This window comes from Anabrus simplex, chromosome 1, assembly GCF_040414725.1.
Source record: "Anabrus simplex isolate iqAnaSimp1 chromosome 1, ASM4041472v1, whole genome shotgun sequence".
Classification (NCBI taxonomy): domain Eukaryota; kingdom Metazoa; phylum Arthropoda; class Insecta; order Orthoptera; family Tettigoniidae; genus Anabrus; species Anabrus simplex.
Window position 1 is genome coordinate 605,596,820 of NC_090265.1, and position 21,027 is coordinate 605,617,846.

Here is a 21,027-nt window from a genome sequence, read left to right on the forward strand (position 1 = left end):
TGATTATTGCAAATGCATCGTCTACGTATCTGAGCCACAGGCTGAGTCCTTTTATTTTTGAAGTTATTTTGGAAATGCGTAGAAATCCTAACAATTTCAACAGGGACATTGGCTATCAATTCAGTGATACCGGGCTGCCAGCCATTAAGGATTTACGTAGGCAGTTCCCTTCCCTGTCCCTTCACTATTGTTATTTCGTTTCAATGTTTTCCAAATTCGTACGTTCCTCATCGCCAGATGTTCCATTCCAGACTTGTGCCAATGTCATACCTTCATATGTGCGAACGCCTGTTATGTTATGTGACCCTCTCAGACTGATTCTGATAGTTCCATCAGCTTCCACTTCGAACGCTAGCGCTGTACCGCATCCGAGGAGCCATCTGGTGACAAACGAATGTACCATTTCCACTTCTTTGGGTAACATTTAAATTCAAAGCTCACTGTTTTAGAAGCCTTTCTTGAGGACAGTTGAAATTTTCTTCTGATGACGCAGAGCATAGTTCTCTGCGAAACGTAATGAATTTCACCTTATTTTCTTGACACAGCATAAGCCCAAAAACCTATATTATGTCTATAAGTACAGGCCATGAAAGCATCAATGGCAACATTGAATTATTCTGTTTAATAAATCGACTGTTGTTAAGGGTTCAAACAAGACGGATGCCAAAACTAAACAGTCAAACAATTTCATGTACATTGTAAGTTCTTCAATTTCCCTTTGACACTCTGCTGACAAATTACGTATCAAAACATTATCTAAAGCTTTGACCAGACCAGGGAGATGTGCTGATACTTTCTTTACACTTTCGATTCGTGCAGATCAGTGTGTTTCTGAGGTTGAACGTAAGGAGCATCCAATTTCTCTCTGAAGAATTTCCCATTTTTGAGGACTAGAACTGAATAAGTTGTACAGTTTTTGCACTGCTCCAAAAATGTATCCACTTCATGGCAACTCACTTCAGCCTGTTCTCCACAAAGGTTGAGTGAATGGCACGCGCATGCCGAGTATATGGCAAGGTTGTTGTCCTCCAGCATTCTTGCTTGCACTCCCTTATATTCTCCTTTCATGTTACTCCGATTATAGCATCCTTGCCCCCTACGATCAGACAGAGGTATATTGAAATCAGAAAGTGTCGTCTTTATCAGATCGTAGACGGCTTCTCTGTCTTTTTTCGAACAGTCCACAAAAGCCCACAGACGTTCATGAATTTCGTACTGTTCTGCCGGTTTGAATTCATCTCCATGTTTTGTTTCGTCACCTTCTTCTCAGGAATGGGGAACGTATCGGAGTAAAAACGGTGTTTGTTCAACGTGAGCTGAATGTGGAGTTGCGCTGACTATCAGTGCAAAAGATTTAGCCTCTTCACGTCCTTTCAGGATATGATTTTTAACAATGGCCCCAAAAAATATCAATAAATTTGTTTTGAATTTCCGGTGATAAGTAATGTAATTGAAGCTTCTTTCCAGTCTCTTGAGAATGCTCCACATTTTGCAGATGTTCACTACGGAGAGGGTCATATTTTGCTAATAATTCAAGAATACCAAGAAAGTTGCCGTTTATACAATCACCAATTCTGTTGTTATCACCTCGAAAAGCTAACCCTCATTCAGCAAGAAACAACGTTACATCAAGAAGGCTTGGCAAATTTGACCATTTTCGGTCCTTAGTTGGTCCATATTGACTAGGTTCATATAATATACTACAGGTGATAATTTGGTCTGCCTTGTCAATATATTATCAATTTCTAATTTTGTACAATTATTTTACTCATACATGTTTTGGGAGCCCCAACTCCCTTCATCAGCGATTTCTACCTTATAAAGCAATATTCCCCATATGTTAAGATCTAACATCATTCAGCTATACATAAGACATCACCAATATATAACATTATCTTTTAACACATACACAATGACCATTTCTTGATAACCAGGCGAGATGGCCATGCGGTTAGAGGCGCGCGGCTGTGAGCTTGCAATAACGAAGTTTTATTATGATCCACCTCATCAATACATGAGATTAGTTGCTTGCAATGTGAGCCTGCACCCGGGAGATAGTGGGTTCAAATCCCACTATCGGCAGCCCTGAAGATGGTTTTCCGTGGTTTCCCATTTTCACACCAGGCAAATGCTGGGGCTGTACCTTAATTAACACCACGACCGCTTCCTTCCAACTCCTAGGCATTTCCTATCCCATTGTCGCCATAAGACCTATCTGTGTCAGTGCGACATAAAGCTACTAGCATTTCTTGATAATGTTTGTTATATTATATAACACTTTAAGACACATAAAAAGTTCAACTGGTCATTCTTATGTTATATAACACTTTAAAACACGTATTTCAGCTGGTTTCCTTGGAAAAATCTGCCAAAAATAAAATGTTTCTTGCTACTACTTTTTCTGTGTATGTTTACTGTTGTAGCCCACTTTAAGCATTTTTTTTTTTACTCTGATACATTCACCATTCCTGCGAAGAAGGTGACAAAAGTGGGCTACAACAATAAACATACATAGAAAAAACAGTAGCAAGAAACGTTTTACTTTAGCCGATTTTTCCAAGGAAACCAGCTGACATTTTAATACGTGTTTTAAAGTGTTATATAACATAACAATAACCAGTTGAACTTTTTATAAGTGTTTTAAAGTGGTCTATTACATAACAAGAAATGGCCATTGTAAATGTGTTAAAAATAATGTTATATATTGACGACATCTTATGTATAGCTGAATGATGTTAGATCTTAACATATGAGGAATATTGCTTCATGAGGTAGAAATCACTGATGAAGGGAGTTGGGGCTCCCAAAACATGTATGAGTAAAATAATTGTACAAAATTAGAAATTGATAATATATTGACAGGGCAGATCAAACCATCACCCGTAGCATATTATAAGAACATCAAGAAGGCGTTGAAGAATGTTGCACCATACTTCTTGTTCATGTTTGATAGTTTTACACAAAAGGTTGCTCAAAGATTTACCTTCTAGGTGCTTATATACGTTGAAAAATTGCTGGATGGCAGTTGACTTCCACTAAATGGTCTGGCTGGCATTAAATCAATTTTATCTACATTTGTGAATTAGTAACATTTTAGAAGTTTTCTAATAAGTGGAACAATAATTTTACAGAATCAATTGTCATTATTTTTGCATGAAACAAATTTTAAGGACAGAAGAAACTTTTAATTACATCATCGTCATTTTACGTGGAACTGTTCTGACTTCAACACATTATATCTAGCAACTTCTTCATCTGATGATGATTCAACATGCACTTATTTTAATTAAGTACCATATAACATATAAGTGTGAATTTTAATCATGTTTTGTAACTTTTAGTATATTCATTTTAAGTTCATTCTAGACAGTGAAGATGGCCAAATGCGGCCGAAATATATCCTGCTATTTTAATATGATGTTTTTAAAACTTTGAATTTGAAATAAACGTATAGGTATTGACTAGATGGAGCCAATATACTAGTTTTTTCAACTTATATAACATAATTAACAATACAGATCCAAAATTAAATTTATTTCATGTTCTAGGTGCTTTCTTCATTCTGTTTTTCCACTGTGACTTGTGAGATTTGAGATTTACTTTTTTCATGTTCAGGGACGTCGCATCTAGTTTTCTCCAGTTTTGTGTAGTAGACCATCCATCTGGTGAGGTCAAAGCTGAGAGCTTAGTCAAACCTGAATTGAAAATCTTACACGGCAGACAGAACAAAGTCGCCTTTGCCATACTCCACAATAATCAGTCTCTTTGAACACACTCCTTACTTGCCAGTTTCTTTTTAAAGATGAAGGCAGGCATTGTTTGGCCCTTAAAATCAATTGGAAAAGTCACAGAAAATTTTTCATGTGTTTTTTTAATGTCAGTCTAAATATTAACATTTTGTGATCCATTGTCCAAATATATGCCAGTAAATGATGATGGAGCAGTCCGAAGAAGAGAAGATGAAGGTAAGGGCCTTCCTATATCAGCCTCAGAGTTGGAGTTTAAAAGTTTAATCGGCAGTAGGGGACCGGACACTGCTGCCTTAGTCATAGGTGGACGAATCGGCTGTAGAATCGGCAACGGCTCAGAGGACCAGTCATGTCAGTTCTAGAAGTTTTTATTGACGGTCTTTGGCCCTGTTGTCTCAATCACAAAAGCAGAAGGTTGGTTCACTGGTGTTGGTAATGGCGCTGTTACCACACTATCAGCAGATAAACACGATCTTATAAATCTGTTCAAAGACATTTGCCCTTTTAAAGCCTCAGTCTCTCACACTTTTTTTGTTTTCTGTTCTGATACCCTGATTTGTGTTTATAGTAGTTGCTCATGGTAACTGATGTTATACTATTAACACTAATCAAATAAAGAATGAAAACCAAACAGTTAAAAAACTTTAACAAGTAAACTTACTAGGGTGTCATTAATACACGAATACGATCACTCAACTAGAAAATTAAGATCAAAAACCAAACAGGTAAATGAACTTCAGCATGAATTACAATATTAGCAACAAACATTGTTACAACAATAAAGGAAGGGCGATGAGACACACAGAAGAGGGAGAGTTAGACAGTCTGAACAACCACACGCTCTTCCCCTGTAGACAACAATAGTGCGGGTTCTTCAAAGCAATGTAAAACCTACCCTTTTCTATTATATTACTTACAAACACAACAATATAAAGATAACTGCTAATAAATTGCAGGCGTTCCACAAGTACGACTCGAAAATTTTGGTGGCTTATTTCATTTACTTTTCGCTTTTTTTATTCATTTAGATATGTGTTGCCAACCATGGCCCAGGCGTCCATATCAGGCCCCAGAAAAATGACCCAAGAAAACCGGTCTGTCTATGGCCCTGGTTAGATGTCTGGACTTCAGCCAGTTCCTACTGCGATGGTGGTGGTGGTGGTGGTGGTGGCGATTTTTGTTTTAAGAGGAAGTACAACTAGGTTATCATCTTCTCAGAACATATTAAATGGAAACAAAAATTAAAATAAATCTATCTATTTAATGGAGGAATTGAAGGACTTATTTTCCAAACTGACGCATCTCCAAGAACACAATTTTTCAGGAAATGCCATTTTTTAATAAACTGATTTCCTAATGAGATTAGAGACTTAATTTTTTCTATGTAGCCACAGCACTTCAAACAAAATCTGCTTGTCATGGTGGCTAAAATCCTAGTGCAAAGAATACCATCAAAATTGGAGAGGGAGCTTGGATTTATGTCACTCTGGAACTACAGAGGGACTTGAAATACAAATTATGCAGAATGGCATAGCCTAGGTTACTTCGTAGGTGCTCAAATTTTCAAATAAACCTAGGTAATGCTTAATGATATATTTAATCACATACTCCACAGATGCTGATAGCCAGTATTTCTATCCTCACAAACTTGGCTTTGGTATTCCAAAGGGCTGTGAAACCATTATCCATTCTACACGAACTTTCCTACATTTAAATGCTACATCGCATAAAATCTAGTAAAAATTGACTTCAGAAATGCATTTAACACCATTGATAGATTTTTCATGTTACATGCAGTACAGGATAGAATTCCTGAACTTTATGCTTTTCTGTGGCAAGTATATAGATACCCTTCTAACCTGTATTTCGGGTCTCATATTATTTCGTCACAGTCTGGGGTACAGCAAGGTGATCCAACAGGACCATTAGTTTTTAGTCTTGCATTCCAGCCTGTCATCGCAGACTTGAAAAGTCCTCTTCTTATTTTATTTGGATGATGGAATCATCGGCAGTGATCCTGATACGGTTCTTATGGGTCTAAGGAAAATTGTCACTGGTTGTAAAAACATCAGTTTGGAAGTAAATCCGCATAAATGTGAAATCTGCTTCTGTTCCACGAGAGATGAGACAACAGTTCCTGCATTTCAAGGCATTGCTCCCGGTATTCACGTTACAACAAATTCCAGTCATACTTGGATCACTGCTTACAGTTGAGGCCATGGAGGAAATTGCAGAGCAAAGCTAACAGAATGAATGAGGCTGTATGATGGTCTATGAATTCGCACATGGCATACTCCTTATTGAAGAACTGTATTTTTATTCCAAAATTGAATTACTTTCTGTGGACCACACCTCCATGGCATTCGGTCGGTCTTGGTACTTCTGGTGGTAGTTGATACTAAAGATGCATTGATAGCATGCATGTTATGGCATTTCATAAATTTTGGCAGAGTCTGTGAGGAGTATCTACTGCCATCTGGATGGAACTCCCGATTCAGCGAGTAGGCTGGGAATTGGAATAGTACGAGAAGCTCCAGTTGCCAGCCTAACTTCCCTGTGGGCAATATGGTCTAAAAGGTTCAGCAAAATTCTTAATACTGAACCATAAGCCGCACTACCTTAGTCAATCCAGGATAGGACAATAGCCATGTAACCACGTAGTAGCACTTCAAAAACGAAGTAGCACTGCACGGTCAGCCCCCACGAGGTGCTGCTGAGAAATTTAAGCATATTAAGTCTCTTCATGCAGGCAACTTTCAAGTGACAGATGTTGGGCTGCCACGTTAGTCGCTTATAAAAACGGATAATATGAAGTTTATATCTTGTGATATCAAAACCATGTTAAAATGCCCCTTTCTCGACTCAGTTAATGGCTTGCTGTAGCTGTCTCTAAACAACCACTATCCTTCCGGTACTCAGAACAGGAACATCATTCATATGGATTGATCTCGGGTAGACAATAACCTTACATTTAATAAATGTTGGACCTCGAGGGTTGGCTACACAGTTTGGGTCATGTACTGTTACCTTCGTTTTGGGAGACAGTGGGTTTGAACGTCAATGTCGGCAGCTCTGAAGATGGTTTTTCCATGGTTTCCCATTTTCACACCAAGCAAGTGTTGGGGCTGTACCTAAATTAAGGCCACAGCAGCTTCCTTCCCAGTCCTAGCCCTTTCCTATCGTATCGCTGCCGTAAGACCTGTCTGTGTTAGTGCGACGTTCAAAAAAAAAACTTTTAAAATGTTGACAGTGACAGTATTCAAGGAGGTAGAACCAACAGGAGTTCTTCAAACAGGCTGATGCTTGTCCATGCTGGTTCTAAGAGTAGATTTATTGATGGCGCAAAGCTGATGTTTAGAGCAGGAAAGGCTGCAGGTGATTGGCATGGCCAAATCCGCTTCTTCCGCCGATTTTCCCACATCTGTGGGGTTGCGGATGCGAACTGATTTCCACATGTGGATTTGGCCCTATTTTACGGCCGGATGCCCTTCCTGACGCCAACCCTGTATGGAGGGATATAATCACTATTGCATGTTTGAGTGGTGGTTGGTAGTGTAGTGTGCTGTCTGAATATGAAGAGGAAAGTGTTGGGACAAACACAAACACCCAGTCCCCGAGCCAGAAGAATAAATCAGGCGCGATTAAAATCCCCGACCTGGCCGGGAATCAAATTCGGGAATCGAATTCGGGAACCGAAGGCCTCGACGGTGACCATTCGGCCAATGAGTCGGACATTAGCATGGTCAAATGAATAGGGTAAATATTTATAAGTGAATGAGTGAGAAATTCCTCCCCTCTAGCGATGTTACAATAATTGACAATGCACCTTACTGCAGCAGTGAAGAAAACAAAGTGATGTTTTATTAAGGAGTGATGAAACGTCAGCTTTTTGAAATGATCAAGCAGTTCAAAAAACCAGAAAAGAACATGGCTTTGATGAATTACTGAAATTGCATGGACACGCAGTTTTAAACTTACCTCCTTTCACATGTGAATTCAATGCCCTCAAGCTGGCCTGGGCCAAAATCACAAGAACTCTACGAGAGCAAAACATAACGGGCGACACATCGTTAATGAAGCTGCACAACATGACGACGAATGCTATTGCATCTGTGACACCCGTCGACTAGGAAGAATTCACAATTAAGTATTTATTTATTTTCCACCTAGTCGATACAATGATTGCTTAAGGCAATTTAATGGTTAAAAGTGGTACATGTTTCGTATATTATCAACATCTTCAGCCACATAACACTGTTTAGATGAAAAATATAATTTTAAGGACACTTCCTCTAAAGCATTACTTTGTCAATTTATATATTTTTCATCTAAACAATGTTATGTGGCTGAAGATGTTGATAATATACGAAACATGTACCACTTTTAACCATTAAATTGCCTTAAACAATCATTGTATCGACTAGGTGGAAAATAAATAAATACTTAATTGTGAATTTATTGAAGTGCGATACGGACCATGAAGCTGATTTTATTTAAGACTAGGAAGAATTCGATCAACTTGTCATCAAACTAGAAAATGCTGTGAGAAGGATGGGTTGTTAGGAGGTGCAGCAGAGAGAGTTTTGTTATACACTTACTTTTTATAGCACAGCAACATATGAATCACCTTAGAGGAAAACTCAGATTCATTCATGATTCATCCGAGTGTTCATATGTCTGATCAGACGAAACACTGAACTCTGCAAAGTGTGAGTCAATGTTTTCATGTAGCAGATAAGAGTCGATCGGTCTGGGTAGAACAGGAAGTTCATACTTGCAGCCACATTGCTCATTCTTCGGAACTCCCAAAAGTAGCTGGTACATTCACAGGTCTAGGTGATAGAAGTATTGATTCTTTTGCATCTTTTGCAGCTTAATCCTAAAGTTCATTTAGCACAAACCCAGCATGGCTTGGGAGCCATACGAAAGTGATTCTGGTGCCACCAGCACAAAACCTGGCTAGAAGGTTATGAATATGCTGTATCAGTGGATGTTGCAGGAAACATGTATCAACAGACTCCAGAGAACTTAACAAGTCTGTACACACAAGAAAGTGGTTTCTTTTGTCACCCAGTACAAACTGCACAGCTTCTAAGATGATGATAAGCTCCACAAAATACACGCTACAGACACTAGGAAGCGAAATGTTTGTAGTAATATTACTGGAGACGAAAGAGCATCCCACATTTTCTCCGATCTTAGAACCATCCACGAAGACATGTTGTGAGTCTGGATATTGGTGAATGAAGTATCTCCGATGAACAGATGCATCAGTGTTCACCTTGGATTCATGGAGCAGATCTAGCCATTATATATCCGGCCATGGAACAAGTCACGGAGGTACCTCACTAGGGATTCACTCAAGACAACCACCAATAGCCATATCTCACTCATGACATAAGCTATCAGTTTGAGTCCCAACCGGCCGTGTGACATTCGGTCGGTCTTGGTACTTCTGGTGGTAGTGGGTCCTAAGATGCATTGATAGCCTGCATGTTATGGCATTTCATGAATTTTGGCAGAGAGTGTAAGGAGTATCTACTGCCATCTGGATGGAACTCCCGATTCAGCAAGCAGGCTGGGAATTGGAATAGTACGAGAAGCTCCAGTTGCCAGCCTAACTTCCCCATGGGCAATACTGTCTAAAAGGTCAGCAAAATTCTTAATGCTGAACCATAAACTGCACTACCTTAGTCAATCCAGGATAGGACAACAGCCATGTAAACACATAGTAGCACCCCCACGAGGTGCTGCTGAGAAATTTAAGCATATTAAGTCTCTTCATGCAAGCAACTTTCAAGTGACAGATGTGGAGCTGCCACGTTAGTCACTTATAAAAACGGATAATAAGAAGTTTATATTTTGTGATATAAAAACCATGTTAAAATGCCCCTTTCCCGACTCGATTAATGGCTTGCTGTAGCTGTCTCTAAGCAACCACCATCCTTCCAAAACTGAAATGTAGAGCTAAATCATCTACATTCAGGGACGGAACGACGTAGGCAGCAATTATGCTGTTGAAGGCAACTGTGAAGAGTGTGGCATTCAGTACAGGATCCCTGTGGTACACCTGAAGGAGTCTACCTGTGGTAATACATTGTTTCACAGGCAGAACTATGGTTCAGGATGCACAAGCTGATGCCAACAGAAGAGTACAACTGAAGTAACCGCTGCTGAAAAAAAACCAATGTTAAAATGCCCATTTCTCGACTCGGTTAATGGCTTGCTGTAGCTGTCTCTAAGCAACCGCTATCCTTCCAAAGCTCAAATGTAGAGCTAAATCATCTACATTCAGGGACAGAATGACGTAGGCAGCAATTATGCTGTTGAAGGCAATTGTGACGAGTGTGGCACTCAGTACAGATCCCTGTGGTACTCCATTTTCTTGAATGTTATACTGAGAAAAGGCATTCCCTACTCAGACTCAAAAGAGCAGGAGGGACATGAAGTTCTCAATAAACAATGGTAAATTTTCTCAAAATCCCCACAGGTGTAGTGTGGAGAAAATCCCATATCGCCAGGCAGTATCATAAGCTTTCTCCCAGGTAAGAAAACACAGCAACTAGGTGTTTCCTTCCTCAGAAAGGCCTCCTGAATAGCTCTCTCCAGTCTGCAAGTTGCTTTACGCCGCACCGACATAGGCAGGTCTTATGGTGACGATGGGACAGGAAAGAACTAGGAGTGGGAAGGAAGCGGCCGTGGCCTTAATTAAGGTACAGAGGCAGCATTTACCTGGTGTGAAAATGGGAAACCATGGAAAACCATTTTCAGGGCTGCCGACAGTGGGGTTTGAACCCACTATCTCCCGAATACTGGATACTGGCCACAATTAAGCGACTGCAGCTATCGAGCTCGGTCTCTCCAGTCTGACGACATAATCTGTGAGAAACAAATGAGAGAGAGAACCCACAATGGTAGTTAGTCAAGAAACCTCTCCCTTCTATAACCCACACACAAGTCGCCGGTTCACCAGCCGATCAAATAGCTTACAGAGGCATATTAGCCTATAACTATACAGACGCTTTGGATCTTTACCTGGTTTGGGAATTGGTATTACAATTCCCTCACGCCACTAAACATTCCTTCACTCTATATTCTGTTGAATAGCGTGAGGATATCACTGATACATCAGTCACTCAAAATGATTGTAGTTATGTCCATCCAGGAGTCATGTCCCTGCATAGCACGAGTGCACTTCAGTTTCCACGCCGTGAAAGGCAAGTTATAGGAATATGAAGCACCTGAGGCGAAAGAGAGATGGTGTGCCTCACACTTAATAGGTAGGAATGCAGAGTTGTATCTACCAGAGCTGGGCGTGTCTGTGAAATATGACACGATGAGGTTCAACAATGACTGATGAAGGAGTATATGCCGTCATAGAAGACACATACTTTTCCCAAGTAGATTTCTTACTCTCTCAAATCAAGAAAGGCGGTTTAGCATGGAAGCGCTTAAATGCAATATGGTTGGGCATCATAGCATTCTGACGATAATGCATAAAAGCCCCTCAATGATCACGTATGGTTGTTGCAATTTCATCGGTCCACAATGGAATCTGCTTCCAGTGAGAAGTGCTAGACAAGGAAGGAACTGTTTCCTCCACAATAGTCAGAATTTCAGTTATAATGGAAGAAACATGGTCATCAACAGACCCCAGCACCTCATTGGCCATCACTGCGCATTTTGATAACTCTGACAATTTTGCCCATCAAATTAACCAACATTTTAGAACTGCAGACTTTTTGATACAAGGGCTTAAGAGAAGTATCGGGAAAGGGTCCTATCACAGAGGTCATCGCGTTCTTGCCACCATAACAAGGGAGCTAGTACATGGCTGCATCATGTGACATCCAGGTCAGAGAATATGCCGTGTACAGTGCTGAAGTGTGTAGATTCCCGTGTTTGTGTAGATTCCCGTGTTGAGCATGCAAAAGATCGAACTGGTGGATCCATCGCTGAAGAATCCTCCTCCTAGTGCAGGAGGATGGAGAACCCCAGAGGGTGTTGCAGGCGTTCACATCTCCCAGCAAATAAAAAGGAGGACATAATTGAGCGGTCAAATGTTGGAGTTCACTAGTGTGAAGATCATAGTCTGGTGAAAAGTACATGTTGCACACTGTTGTCATTACTGACAACTAACTGTAACTACATCAACCTGCGATTTTTAGCGACATTTCTTCAATGAATATGTCAGAATGGACCAGGATACAAATGCTCCTAGTTGCCCCACCGTCCACAGCTACTCGGTCTTTCGAATAATGATGACATCCTCTGACATTCATGTCGTATCCATGTCATTGGCAAATTTCACAGTTCTGACTTCCTCTCCTTAGACTGTGATTCACTTCCCAAACTCCTCTTTGATTTCCCTTACTGCATGTTCTATATAGATACTGAAAAAAGAAACAGGACAAACTGCAGCCTTGCCTCACTCATTTCTGCATTGCTGCTTCCTTCTCGTAGCCATCAATTCCTATCACTGCAGACTGATTTTTGCACAGATTGTAGATAATACTTCTTTCTCAGTATCTGATCCTGATTACCAACAATTTTAAATTTGTTTTTTATCCCTTTTAAAGGTGAAAAGAATCTTCTGTAAAACAACTTTTTTTAGACATAATTTACTAATTTTACCCCAGAAGACTCTTTCTTTATAGAATGGGCATATTGTACACCACAACAAAAGTTTTATATTATAGTGAAATTATAGTTTTTGATGATGATGATGATGATGCTTGTTGTTTTAAGGGGCCTAACATTGAAGGTCATCGGCCCCTAATGGAACAAGATGGACAACATGAGATATGAAGTTAAAATTTTAAAACGTATCCACTGACTAGAGTTAAAAAAAATGGTGGTGAAGAAAAATGAGAATGAGATTAAAACAATCAATGAATCTAATTCGCAATGCCTTATTTTCTAATAAAATAAGAGAAAATACAGAAGACAAAGGAATAAGACACTGCCTAGTAGTACAAGTATATATACATAATTTACGTTAGACGTTAAAATAACACATTAAAATACGCAACACAAACTAAAATGAAGTCAATAGGATAAAAGCTCAATTGACACAAATACACGAGGACAAAGGACATTACACACGATAAAACAGACCACTATCCCTCATAAAGCGGATGACGAGGTCTCCTGACTGCTCGTCATCTCGCAAGATAAGGGAGATTGTACTCGGGAGGTTAAGACTACGGCGCAGATGGACTAGGTCCATACACTCCGTAAGGACGTGTACCACGGTAAGATGATCACCGCAAGTACACACCGGAGGGGGTTCTCCTTTCAATAGATGGGAGTGAGTCAGGATACTGTGGCCGATCCGAAGACGACATAATACTACTGCTTCCCTCCGCGAAGCCCAAAGGGAACTCCTCCATACCTTTGTTGTTCCTTTTATCGCTCTCAGCTTATATGGAAGTGGAATGACCTGCCACTCCATCTCCCAATGGGACATAACCAGATGTCTCAGCTGAGCGCAAATATCACTTGCTGGAACCTTATAAGGCAACGGGGGCAGTGTAACTGCCTCCTTGGCAGCCTTATCTGCTAACTCATTTCCTTCCACACCCATGTGGCTTGGGAGCCACATAAACGTGATTCTGGTGCCGGCATCCGAACACCCGGCCAGCAGGTCCTGGACCTGCTGCACCAGAGAGTGTCGGGGAAAACAAATATCAATAGACTGTAGCTAACTCAAGGAGTCAATACACAGAAGAAAGTGTCGGCACTCATCGGACAATGCGTACTGCAGAGCTTCACAGGTAGCATAAAGCTCTGCTGTGTACACACTACAAGTTTCCGAGAGAGCAAAAAGAAACCTATCATTGTCGACAATGAACGCGCAGCCCACCTTCGTTTCTGTCCTGGAACCATCCGTGCAGACGATGACTGAACCTGGATATTGGCCAACAACGGTCAGGAAGAGCCTCCGATAAATCAAAGGGTCCGTGTTTTCCTTTGGGCCAGTGTGCAGATCCAGCATTATTTCAGGACGTCGCACTACCCACGGAGGTACCCCACTAGGCTGTATGACAAGGCAAGGAACTGAAGGTACGTGAAACAATCTGTAACTGCTATCCAAGCGTATACCAACCGGCAGCGTTGCTCGAGGACAAGCAGTGTATAGTAGACGGTGTCCATTGTTGAATACGCAAGGATAGCTTGGGTGAAGTGGCATCTGTTGCAAATTTGCAGCATACGACAAAAGGAGCTGCTGGTGCCTCAAGTGTAAAGGTGGTACCCCTGATTCAGCGAGCAGGCTAGCCACGGGGCTTGTACGAAAAGCTCCCGTTGCCAACCTAACCCCACCGTGGTGGATGCTATTCAGCTTTGTAAGGACGCTTGGTCTTGCTGAGCCATATGCTGCACTGCTGTAGTCTAACCTGGATAAAACGTGTGCCCTATAGAATCATAGGAGCACCACGCGGTCAGCTCCCCAATTAGTGCTGGTAAGAAAGTTCAAGAGATTAAGCCCCTTGGTGCATTGCACTTTTAGCTCCCGCACATGTAGCTCCCACGATAATTTACTATCAAAAAGGAGTTCAAGAAATCGGTAAGTGTCAACTACGGGATGAGCGACATTTCCTAGATAAAGTTCAGGATGTGGGTGAAGAGTACGTTGACGACAAAAGTGAACAACAGAGGTCTTTGCGGTAGAAAACCAAAAGCCATGTTCTAAAGTTCACTGCTCCATTCTCCTAATAGCTTGCTGTAATTGTCGCTCTGCGACTGCCATATTACGCGAGCTATAGTGCAGAGCGAAATCGTTCACATATAGCGACGGTGTTACTGCTGAACCAGCAGCAGCGACAACACCGTTTATGGCAATTGCGAACAGAGTGACACTAAGAACCGATCCCTGTGGGACTCCATTTTATTGAATGTCGTATTAAGAACGTGTCCTTCCTACTCGGACACGGAATAGACGGAGGGACAAAAAATTCGCAATCAATACCGGCAAGTTACCTCGGAATCTCCATTGATGCAGGACTGAAAGGATACCATATCGCCATGTGGTGTCGTAGGCCTTCTCTAAGTCATAGAAAACAGCTACCAAATGCTCGTTGCAGAGAAACGCATCCTGGATAGAGCTCTCCATGCGTACCAAGTGGTCAGTGGTCGATCGAGCGGCTTGAAAACCACACTGGTACTCGGACAAGAGTCCTTGTTTCTCCAGACACAACACAAGTCGGCAATTTACCATCCTCTGAAATAGCTTACACAGGCAGTTTGTAAGACAAATAGGTCTGTAAGTTCCTGCATACTTAGGATATTTGTCAGGCTTGAGGACAGGAATTACTATGCCCTCTCGCCACTGAGACGGAAATTTATCCCCCATCCAGATTCGGTTGAACACACGAAGGAGATATAGAAGACTGTCCTCACTAAGGTGTTTCAACATCTGGTTATGGATGTTGTCTGGTCCAGATGTGTCCTTGCAAAGCGCTAATGCGCTGCGGAGTTCCCACTCCGTAAAGGGCACATTATAGTCCTCTGAAGCTTGAGTGGCAAAACTGAAGTGATGACGTTCTGCCTCCCGCTTCAGAGCGAGGAAATCATTATGGTAATTCCCGGAGCCAGACACAACTGCGAAATGGCTAGCTAGATGGTTAGCAATCGAGAGTGGTTCAGTGACGATATTGCCTGCAATGGAAATTCCCGATACAGAAGATGATCCTTGTATACCCGAAATACATCGAAGTTTAGTCCACACTTGAGATGATGGAGTTTGTGATGTCATAGATGACGCATATCTCTCCCATGAAGCTTTCTTACTTTGGTGAATAAGGACTCGCGCCTTAGCGCGGAGTTGTTTAAATGTTACTAAGCTGGCCACATTAGGCTGCCTACGGTAACGTTTATGAGCTCTACGGCATTCTTTGATAGCTGCTGCTATTGCTTCATTCCACCAAGGAATGAGTTTTCGACGAGGAGTCCCCAAGAAGGACGGAATGGATTCCTCAGCAGCAGCAAGAATAACTTGGGTGATGTAAGTTATTTCCTCGCCGACGGTCCGACTGATATCGTCGTTAAAGACAACTAGTGATATGTACTTTAGCCTATCAGCATGTTTAAGAATCCATCGAGGGGGAGCCTCGACGGATTTATGTTTCAACAAAGTAAGCAGGATGGGAAAATGGTCACTGTCACAGAGATCATCGTGTGTATTCCACCAAAACAGCGGAACCAACGTTCAGCTGCATAGACTTATGTCTATGTGAGAATATGTGCCGTAACATACACTAAAGTGAGTTGGTTCTGCTGTGTTCAAAATACATAAATCCAGTTCTGTTACTAATCTCTCCAGCTCTAGTCCCCTGGGGCAAGGCGTCTCAGAGCCCCATATGGGGTGATGGGCGTTAAAATCGCCCAACAAGATGAAGGGAGGTGGAAGCTGATCTATAAGATCTCTGACATCATTTATGTTAAGAGGCTGGCCTGGTAGAAAATAAACGTTACACACTGTTGCTATGACAACTTTGAAGCTTTTCAGGTGCGGGAAGTTCCCCTATGAGGAGAGCACGCAGGTTTTGGAGCACGAGTACCTGCTGGTGCAGACTCATACCCTCCGGATGGAGGGCATGATTTCTCTTTTGCAGCTCTTCTTCGCCACCTTCTTTTCTGGTTTAGACAGGCTGGGAGTTGGTTTCCCACCTCTGGTCGACGATGCCGCCTCCGCCGGTTGGGGCACGGCTTTCGCCGACCTCTCACTGGGGGGGAGACTTAGCCTTCACCCATTGCTGGGCCAGCTTAGAACTGCCAGCCGGCACAGACTTCTGGTTGGTCGAAGGTGGGGTGGTTCCCCCTTTTGAGCTTTTACTCTTTGCAACGTTGCTCTGAGGAGCAACAGTCGCCTTGGGCACAGCGATCAGCACAGGTGACGATGTCGTAAATGACGAACCAGGAAGATTCTGAGCTATCATGCTTTAATCGAGTGTACGGACAGGTGTATTCATGGAATTAAACTTACGGCGCGCTTCCTGGTAGTAAAGACCATCCAGGGTCTTGACCTCCTGGATCTTCTTCTTACTCAGGGACAGTTCCGATCCCGAGGAGAATGAAAACCAGAGCAGTTAGTGCACTTGTATGGAGTTGTGCACTGCTCCGTGCTGTGAGCTACTCGTCCACATGTACCACATACGGACGGATTCGAACAACGAGATACCATATGTCCGAAACACTGGCATTGATAGCATCGCATAGGAGGCGGGATGTACGGCCTCACATAGCAACGATAAGTTGTTACCTTGACTTTCTCTGGTAACACTGACAACTTGATAGAGACAATGAAGGCACGAGTGGCACGTCTTCACCGTTGACCTTGCCCGTAATGCGCCAGACGTGTGTCACGCCACAGTTCTTCATGTCTTCCATCAACTCGTCGTCAGTGTTCAAAATAAGGTTGCGGTGAAAGATGACACCGCGAACCAGATTCAAGGACTTGTGCTCCTCCGCTCTGACAGGGATTTCGCCGAAGTGGTCGCACTTAAGCAACTGATCAGCTTGGAGTGCTATACGAGTCTTCAAAAGCAAACTACCGTTGCGCACTTTCTTGAGGTCCTCAAATTCGCCGTAGACGCCTTCAATGTGTCCACTATAAAGAATCGATTTTACCAGCTTAAAATCATGCCCATCGTTTCTGGTAGCGACCAGAAACCTAGAGAAGCTGGATCCCATTCCTTCACGCTGCGCATGTTCCCAGGGAGTTGAACCTCTCAGGGAAGCAAACGTTAAAGACTTCGGTGGGGGACCACCTTGAGAGGGGCGACTTTGTTTTGAAGCCATGTCCAAAATCATCCTCCCTGAATGCCACCCACTCCGATCAGGGGTCTCTGTAGCTGAACCAAGCAGCCAAGGCAATACCCACCTGGTCATGGCAGGTATTGCCCGGAGTCCGATGTTGGACGATGCCTAATACGGAATGACTGAAGCAATGAGAACTAGGACTCCCTTCCTCCAGTCACCCGCAATAGCACGTACCCCATAGCGTGTACAGAGCACTAAATATAGGGAAAAGAACTAATAAATAATTAATAATAATATGTCCTTCTGGCATTCGGCTGTGCGGGGACCTGTGTTGTCAGGCAGATACTACTGCCAAGGTACATGGCGCTCCCAGCCGCAAGATTCCTGGGTGGACAAATGCGGGCTTTTGGGTGTAATCACACATGTAAGAGGCCCATCTCCAAGCAGCACGCACATCAGAAATTTTGAAATGGTCTACAACTGACCCTTGGAAAAACAACAAAAAAATAAAGAGGGGACCATCGCCCTTTTAATCACCTTCTACGACAGGCAGGGATTACCTGTGGATGTATTCAGCCTCTCCCATCCACAGGAGGTCCAACAGATTATCCCAAACCGCAATCCATGTCCGCGCCTAGGTTGCCCCTTATAGTCGTCTCTTACGACAGGCAGAAGATGCCGTAGGTGTATTCTTCATCGGCGTCTTCCACCCACAGGGAGTAAATTATAGTTTTTAACAACAAATTAAGAATATTATAGCAGTCTAATATTGAAGTACAGTATGTGAACACACATTAGGTGGATGAATTAAAAGACTCTTCTCTCATTTGACATGTGTTCTTTCTATCAAGTTGCCAAGTAAACATTAAAGGAAACCTGGTGTCAATAAATATCTAGACTTCTCAAAGAACATCTTAGGTGTCTATCGGTATTAAGCAACGGTGAGTTTTCTCAGAGATGTCAATGAAACTTAATATTCCAAGAAGAGATATTATAAACAGATTAAAGACTGACAAAACCCATATTCAGTCAAGAAGAGGAGGCTTTGTGAAATGAGTTCTGATTTGGTCACAGGATTTGTTTGTTCAAGTATGAAACTACCTAATTCAAACAGAACAATTTGCTTTGTCAGGAGTGGCTTGCAGGATTTCTGCAGCATCACAAGACTCTCTCAGTGTTATTTGTGTCTAACATTAAATGCAATAGATCTGCACTAAATAAGGAGATACTGTTGGAAGACATTACAAATCTGGGAGTAGTTTTGACCAATGATCCAAATGAAGATATTTGGAATCTGGATGGTTTAAATCTCACTGATAATCCTAGAATACTGAGCGAGTTGGCCGTGTAATTAGGGGTACGCAGCAGTGAGCTTGCATTCGGGAGATAGTGGGTTCAAACCCCCCTATTGGCAGCCTTGAAGATGGTTTTCCGTGGTTTATCATTTTCACACCAGGCAGATGTTGAGGCTGTACCTTATTTAAGGGCACGGCCGTTTCCTTCCCACTCCTAGCCATTTCCTGTCCCATCTTCGCCATAAGACCTATGTGTGTCGGTGCAATGTAAAGCCAATTGTTTAAAAATATATAATCCTAGACTAAAGAAGGCGATAGTTAAGTGTGGCACAGAGTATTCAGGAAAGATCTTTAATTCTTCCAAACCGAACAGTGAATGCGATTTTGTCAGCAATTTGTCTTCATTTCCCAGTTTTCTGTAGGGAAGACTTAAAATGCCAGCACATATAATCATTGTAAGTACTACTACCCTGATGAGATCTCAATCCTTAGGGCCTTACACCCATTGTTCTTGACAGTATGAAAAGTTTGCTACAAGATCATGAGAATGATGGTTTCAAGAAAAAATTATAATCCCACACAGCTGAAGGTTATCTTCAGTAAAATCCTTCCACTGAGTTCTTTACAGTAGTAGAAGTTAGGCCAAATAACCAGACATATTTAATGCATAACTGAACTGTACCAGAAATCTCTCTCCAACATCTGTTTAACTCAGGGAAGTTCACTGAAAGATTTCACTGAACACAATAATATGCAATTACATTGTGGGCAATTATTTTATTTTCTCACACTCTTACTTCAACAAAAACATTCCAGGAAACGTCAACATGAAAAAGTGAGTACGGTATTCATGATACGAATTCTTTCCAGGTACCCAAAAAAGCGACATGATGGTGAAATATTTCGAACAAGTAACTTGAAAGTCATTCGCGAGGAAATTTTGAACAATGTACGGTAGCCAATAATAATTATATTAAGAATATGAATGTCTTCATTCCTCCAGCCGCACCACAGATACAATAAGCGAATTAGCAAACTTATAATTATGTTTCTTTAATGAAAATGACCGATACAATTTTTGACAGATATTCGTATCACGACCTTCCACACACATGATGCGTACTGCTCCCCGTTTTTCATATCAAATAGGGGCCCCCAAACAAGCACATAAAGAACAAACAATAAATAAATTACACAGTTAAAGTTGATAATCGAAAAAAAGTATTTACCATATACTTGAGGATTAAGAGTAGACACGGCAGTGTTCATATTACTAATTTACTGTAGGAATACTTCATTACATTATTGTTTTACGCCCTATGCCTACTTCGTGACTGTTCACTACAGCTGCGAAACGTCAACAAATGTTAAATTTTACAAGATGGCCACGGTTCACGCTCGTGCGATTACGTTGATTCATACATTTCAAGCAAATACTAAATTGTTGACTAAAAGGTCAGTGCTGACATAAACAGGGTGCATACGTAATTTGTATACATTTCACTTTGGATTTATTATTATGTTCCTTTCTCAATTATGCTTATTACGGTACTTCGAACGGTTTTCTAACCTCAATCTCTCTTGAATTGAGCATTATAATAACATTATTTCCCGAGCACACTGCTTTGTTTGATATTGTGTCATTAGCATTATCTTCAGCTTTAGATACGTAATTTTGTTATTTATCTGAGGTTTATAGATATTGGTTGGGAGGCTAATATTATGTAGACATAGCAGCTATTCTCATCGGTCCCGAAGGACCAGTGAGTGATTGTAGCCCTTCGACCTCATTTTGGGCCTTGAGTGCTATCTCTTCAGAATGCTAGCTCGATTACTTCACTTTGTTGGTGTAGCTGATTGCAATTTTGACTCTTCACTGGTCAGGATATGACCTGGCCCCTTGCGGGGCGGTTGGAGAGATAAACGTTGGTACTGCGTAGAGCGTAGTCCAACGTAGTCTGCAGAGGAGGGTCACCCATCCAAGTGGTGACCACTCCCGATGTTGCTTCGTAGTCGTGACGCTTGATTACATTTACAGCGCTTCGGACGAGGTAGGTTGGGAAGGAGAAGGTTATTTTCTTGGCATTGCAGTTGGCGTAGGAGTTGAATATCTTGGCGGGGCATTTTACTGGATAAGAATTTGTTGACTTGGCATGGCGGGTGCTTGGAGAGAGAGGAGAGGAGATAGGAGACTTAGTATTGATAGGAGGAGGGTTGCATTG

General features: G+C 41.8%; 2 protein-coding genes across 3 annotated transcripts in view; one reads left to right on the top strand and one right to left on the bottom strand.

Annotated features, from left to right (window-relative positions):
- Positions 1-20,195, bottom strand: part of LOC136857194 (zinc finger protein 64) — a 127,738-nt gene extending 107,543 nt beyond the window's left edge. For both annotated transcript variants that reach the window (XM_067135654.2, XM_067135653.2), the window contains exon 1: positions 20,035-20,195. In XM_067135654.2, coding sequence (XP_066991755.2) covers positions 20,035-20,074 — 40 coding nt within the window. In that variant the 5' untranslated portion in view covers positions 20,075-20,195. The remainder of the gene's footprint in view (positions 1-20,034) is intronic.
- The window catches only part of mRpL3 (mitochondrial ribosomal protein L3), a 41,351-nt gene continuing 40,448 nt past the window's right edge, over positions 20,125-21,027 (top strand). The window contains exon 1 of the mRNA XM_067135655.2: positions 20,125-20,260. Within this exon, the coding sequence (XP_066991756.1) occupies positions 20,187-20,260 (74 nt within the window). The 5' untranslated portion in view covers positions 20,125-20,186. The remainder of the gene's footprint in view (positions 20,261-21,027) is intronic.